The sequence below is a fragment of the Apium graveolens genome, chromosome 3 (assembly GCF_009905375.1).
Source record: "Apium graveolens cultivar Ventura chromosome 3, ASM990537v1, whole genome shotgun sequence".
NCBI lineage: Eukaryota > Viridiplantae > Streptophyta > Magnoliopsida > Apiales > Apiaceae > Apium > Apium graveolens.
Genome location: NC_133649.1, coordinates 212,132,113 through 212,138,363, shown reverse-complemented (window position 1 = coordinate 212,138,363; position 6,251 = coordinate 212,132,113). Strand labels below are relative to the sequence as shown.

At 35.6% G+C, this 6,251-nt stretch overlaps 1 protein-coding gene across 1 annotated transcript; it reads left to right on the top strand.

The window, feature by feature from the left end:
* The first annotated feature begins 365 nt into the window (after positions 1–365).
* On the top strand, positions 366–854 carry LOC141714797 (uncharacterized). Its single transcript, XM_074518295.1, has one exon. It carries the CDS (start codon positions 366–368, stop codon positions 852–854), a length of 489 nt encoding a protein of 162 aa, XP_074374396.1.
* Positions 855–6,251: the final 5,397 nt, after the last annotated feature.

The window sequence follows — 6,251 nt, the reverse complement described above, 5'->3', positions numbered from 1 at the left end:
CGTGTCTGTATTCGTATTTGTACCTTATAATTCATACCTTTCGACTCAAACCATGTTAAATTCAGTTATGCATTTTCCTTGATTCCTATATTTGCTCTTTTAAAATTCTTGCTCATAACCATGCATCACCTTTATTGTTGTATTGAAAACTGTATACCATGCTAAATACAAATAATACCGTAGCTTTGCATCACTCAAACTGTATAACTATTATTTCAGAAAATGGCACCTAGAAGAGCCAGAGGAAGATCTACAAATAACCAAGAAAATGAAGGAGAACACCAACACCGCGATATAGCACAACTTATGGAATTGGTACGCCAAAAACTACTACTATAGCCCAACAACAACAACTTCTTCAACAAATGCAACCACCTCAACCACCCCCAGCAAACGTCACTACTTTCAAAACATTCCAATCCGTAAAACCCCCAGAATTTAGAGGAACACAAGACCCAGTAGAAGCTCATGCTTGGCTCAAGGAGATGGAAAAGGCTTTTACCTTAACAAATGTTGGAGATAATCAGAAGGTGGAGTATGCCACTTACTTTCTTAAAGGTGAATCAAACTATTGGTGGGAGACAACGAAAGCTTTAGAAGCTGCTGAAGTTATTACTTGGTATACATTTAAGAGAATGTTCTTGGATAAGTATTTTCCTCGCTATATGCAAACAAAAATGGAGATGAAATTCTTTGAGTTGAAGCAAGACAATATGACAGTTGGAGAATATGAGAAGAAGTTTAAAGAACTTTCTAGGTTTATGGGAGAGTATGTTGATTCTGAATTAGAAAAGGGCAAAAAGGTTCTAACAGGGATTGAAGCCTTTGTTAAGGACTCGCGTGGTAGCTTTTAAGTTGACAACTTATGCTGAAGTAGTTCAGAAAGTGATGGTAATCAGAGGCGAGAGTGAGCAGAATCAAAGGGAGAAAGGCAACAAGAAAAGAAGATTTGAATCGAGAGAAGAAGGCTCAAGTTATAAGGGTCAGAATCAAAGAACTAATCAAAGGTTCAAACCTCAGAGTGGACCCGGGAACTTCAAGAAGAAATAATTTTGGAATAAATCACAAGAAACAAGATCTCAGTTAACTAGTGGACAGAAACCCTCACAAGGATCAGTTTCGGAAGGTAAGATTTGTAATAGGCGAGATACGGGAATCTGCAATAAGGCGACTGTAGTTTGTTTCAAGTGTCATATAAAGGGCCATTATGCTCATGAGTGTAAGAATCAGAAGGTCAACATCACATGTTATAAGTGTGGGAATACAGGATATGTGTCACGAGAATGCAAAGGAGTGAGTAAGAATCAATTGTTGTAAATGACCATTGTACCCTACCCTGTGAATCAAGCATCTCTTATGCCAGCCTTATCATTCCCCATGTCTTTCAATCAACCTCAGATATCATCATCTTCAAATTATCGAGCTTTGACTTATCTAGCTCAAGCCAGAACATTCAACATGAATGTGAAGGATGCAATAGAGATAAGTCAAAGCTGGATAAGTCAAAGGAATAAGGTTCGCAGGAAAAACGTGTCCGGCTATCTCTATTGGAAAGGAATAAGGTACGCTTTTTGTGAATGCTGCTAGTGCTAAAGTACTAATTGATTCGTGAGCCACCGGATCATTTATCTTGAAGTCTTTTATTGATAGGTTGAATTGTGAAACCCAATTGATGCATGAACCTTTATCCATTATCTTAGCTAATCAAGACAGATTATCTGTAAATCATATTTTCCCTCACTGTGCAATAGAGATAGCCGAACATGTTTTTCCTGCGAACCTTATTCCTTTCCAATTAGGCGAATTTGACGTGATCTTAGGGATGGATTGGCTGACAAGTTTCAGTGCTCAAATAGACTGTAAGGATAAAAGGGTAGTAATAAGTACACCACAAGGAAAGAAAGTGACATTCAAGGGCCAAAGGCAAACTTAGACATTCCTCACCTTGATGCAAGCAAAGAAATTAATTCAGAAAGGATGTGAGGCGTATTTAGCGTATGTAGTTGATAAGAGTAGAGAAGTTTACAATCCGGAAGACATTCCAGTAGTGAGAGATTTTCTAGACATTTTTCCAGAAGAGCTTCCTGGCTTACCGCCGGACCGACAGATTGAGTTTACAATAGATCTTGCACCCGGCACTGAGCCTGTTTCGAAAGCTCCATACAAAATGGCACCAGCGGAGATGAAGGAATTAGCAAAGCAAATACAAGAACTACTAGACAAGGGATTTATAAGACCAAGTGTTTCAGCATGGGGCGCGCCAGTTTTTTTTGTGAAGAAAAAGGATGGAAGCATGAGACTTTGTATAGATTATCGAGAATTGAACAAGTTGACGATCAAGAATAGATACCCTTTGCCCAGAATTGATGATCTGTTTGACCAACTCAAAGGAGCCTCTTATTTTTCAAAGATTGATCTGCGATCGGGATACCACCAATTGAAGATTAAGTCTGAAGACATACCACTACTAGAAATAGTGCCTACGACATCACCCCTTTAACATCAGTTAGAAATGTCACCGATGTTAAAAGCAGTTTTAACATCGGTTGCCTTAAAATCGATGTTAAAGGTATTGTAAGACATCAGTATCTAAACCAACCGATGTCTATAATCATTTTAAAAAAAAAATGCCCGCTTCTTTCTTTCCCCCGTAAATACACCAAAAAATTCCCCCTTAACCAAATATTTTATTTTCAGCTTCCCCCATTAACCAAAACAGTTTCCCCCCTTCTCTCTCTCTCAGCTCTCTCATTCTCTCTTCTCTCTCTCTCTCATTCTCTCATTATCTCTTTTCTCTTCTCTCTTCTCTCTCACTGTTTTGTCTCTCTTCTCTCTTCTCTCTTCTCTCTCATCTCTCATTTCTCTCATCTCTCACTGTTTCTCTTCTCACTCACTCTCTTTAACCTAAAACCCCTAAAATTTATATAAATAAATAAACTCGATTAATTCATAAATCGAGGTCGATTGGTGTGAAGAGCCTTGAAGGAAGTCAGGACTACTCGATTAGTGTGTGAAAAGTATGTTTTTTCGAATTTAATTTCAAATTTTATGTTTTGATTTTAATCGAGTTTTTTTTTTATTTTATGTTTTTTCGAGTTTGATTTTAGGTCTTTGGAGCTGGGTTTGGTTAATCTTGAAGTGGGTTTGCTCGATTAGGTAAGATTTCACATGCATGTGTATGTTTTGTTACTTTAATAGATGCATATGTTCCTCCTTGTTCTTATTTAATTTTAATAGATGCATGTGTATGGATCCTTTTTAGTTTAAATACCACTAAATTTGTTCAATTTAGAGGCTATCTTACCCCAGAATATGCAATACGATGACAGCTTACCAGGAAGGCAGATGGTTATAGTCTTGGTGTTCTGCTTCTGGAAATTATTTGTGGAAGACGCAATATAAACAATTATTTACCTGCTACGGAAAAATTTCTTCTTCAGATGGTATGTAATTCTCGATTTAGCACATTCTTTAACTCAATTGGATGCACCTTTGTAATGATCTCTTAGAAGAGAAGACTCTACCCCTTCAGCATTCTCGATTTATCCTCGTAAAGGAGTGCAACACATTCATTTCCATCCTGAAAATATTCTTCATTCTTGTGTTGTTTGCACAACCACTTTTTGATTTATATTAATGTGATCCTGTGATACTGTATAATAATTAATATTCTACATGCCTAAAGGAAAAATTTTTCTTTGTCCGGAGAAACTTATATCAGGCATTCACAATCTAAGAATCATTAAGGTTAATGTGCCAGTTGCCTTATTATTTTACTACACAGCTGTTTTGTCCTTGCTAATATTAGTTTTACCATTACCATCACTCTTATACTATTTGAGCTATGATGTGTATTCTTATTTTTCCTAATACAAGAAGGCACAAGTTATAACGAGGATATGAAAGTTTAATAGTTTTATTTTAAGTGTTACATGAAGTATAAGTAAAGTCACTTGATGACATATTTTTCTAATAGTTTACTTGGTGTTACAGGGTATTAATGAGATTGATTGTAGGACAAATTATTAGATTACTGGTGTAATGCCTTGCTTTAATATCTTTTTTAGGAAAAAAATATTTTTCCGTTTAGAGCAACTAATCGATGTTGAGGAAGGTATATGGCTTTTTGTCCCTGCAGTATTATTATGTTTCTCAGAGCTAGTGAGCTACCAAATTTTGTGAATGTTTTTTTGAAAATGTTTAGGAACTAGTAGAGAAGAAAATTCATTCTACCATGTCATATAGAGTCCGTTCACATCTCATGATTGATAGCAACACTTTTCTTTTGTTTACCAATGTAAGCACTATATATTTATAAGTTTTGGATGACTTCTGTGGAAAATCACTTTATAAATACAGAGGATTCAAGAATTGAGAACATCAAACTATATCCCTACAATGAGCTTCAAATTTCCACTTCTTACTTCAATGCAACTAACAAGATTGGGAAAGGAGGGTTTGGTTCTGTGTACAAGGTATACGTGCATTACATAGATCATGTATATATGTAATATATATATTCTAAAACTATTCATTGTAACCGTATATATTTTGTTTTATGTATAACTTGTCATGGGAAGCTAAAAGATGGCACATTGGTAGCTATAAAGGTACTATCTGCAGAGTCAAGACAGGGGGTGAGAGAGTTTTTGACAGAGGTGGTTACTATTTCAGATATAGAGCATGAAAATCTTGTTGACATTTATAGATGTTGTGTGGAAGGAGTACATATCTAATTTTTGTATTACGAAGCTTCTTCCAGCCCATTTATCGTATATTACCACTAAAGTTGCCTGGACTTTGTAAGTTTATGAATTCCACTTTGTAGTCTAGCTGATGAATAGAATTCTTATTGACTTATTGTCTCGCTTTTGGTGAATATTAAAGACCCCTTATTGTTTTCAAAATGAGCTATTCGTAGAACTGATGCTTTAGAAAATTTGTTTAGTTTGACATGCCTGAGTGACGATTAGTGTCTAGTGAACTAAGTCCACTATAGGGGTTTGATTTTGATCCTTACAAGATTAGTTTAGTTACTTTGTATCAATTTCTTAAGGCGGAGCTCCTGCATAAACACTACTATCTTCTTAAGTTGATACCCTTTCTCACTGTATTGGCTCTTAAGTTGATACCCTTTCTCACTGTATAAGCATCAATGTGCCTTCTTATAGGATAAGTTTGAAAGGAAGAAGGAAGAATATGATAAAAAGAAGACTACATTAAACAAATTGTTGGATGTTATTATTATACACATGCAGCCTTGTCACTTAGATATGCATAGTACTATCTGAAGCATGTGAGTCCCAATTAATTTTAAGTTAAATTGCCAAATCTATTTTCATTATACATATTGTTCCGTAAATAACAGGATTGACACCCCTTTCCTTTACTATACTACTTATTACAAAGAGGTTAACAATGTCATATGTGATGTAGAGGCTATCTAGCCCCGGAGTATTCAACACGAGGTCGACTGACCATAAAGGCGGATGTTTATAATCTTGGTATTTTGCTTTTAGAAATTGTTTATGGAAGACGCAACAGAGACAGTCGGTTACCTTCTAAACAGGAGTTTCTTCTTAGTAACTTTTTATAATTTTACCGGATGAATCATAGTATTGATTTCTCAGATGATCAGAAAATGGTCCATTTTCCTCATGGTTAAAATCTAGATCAGGTTTAACCCTCCATCACAAACCTGTCTTCCTGAAAAGAGTGCAACTAAGAATTCATCTTGGAATTATAAGCTCAGCAACTAAGCTATCTCAAAACTTATACAAACAAGATAATGAATTCTCAATTTTTCTGAAGTTAATTGGTGGCATAGTTTGGTTAGACCTAGCCTTTCCTTCTTATTTTCTATCCAGTATTTTTTTAGAGAACCTAGTTCTCTTTTATTAGATGAGTAACTATAAGTAGATCTGATTAGGTTCTCCAATACCATTTGGTAATGCTGAAAAGTCTCCCCCCTCTCTCAAAACTTCAAAGGTATTTGTTTTTTCAGGCATGGGAACTATATCAGATGCATGCATTATAACATATGGGTTGTTAAGCACTTACCTGAGAAGAAAGTGGTTTTTATTGTTTTGTAAAAGGATCGCCCAAACAGCCTAGTGGTCATGAATGCGGCTACGTCGTCCTGCGCTATATGAAAGAAATCCTTTCAGACAGAGAAATGACATTTAGAACCAAGGTATATCTAATTCACGTGTTAACTATTAAAATAAATGGTTCTGCATAATTCATGTGCT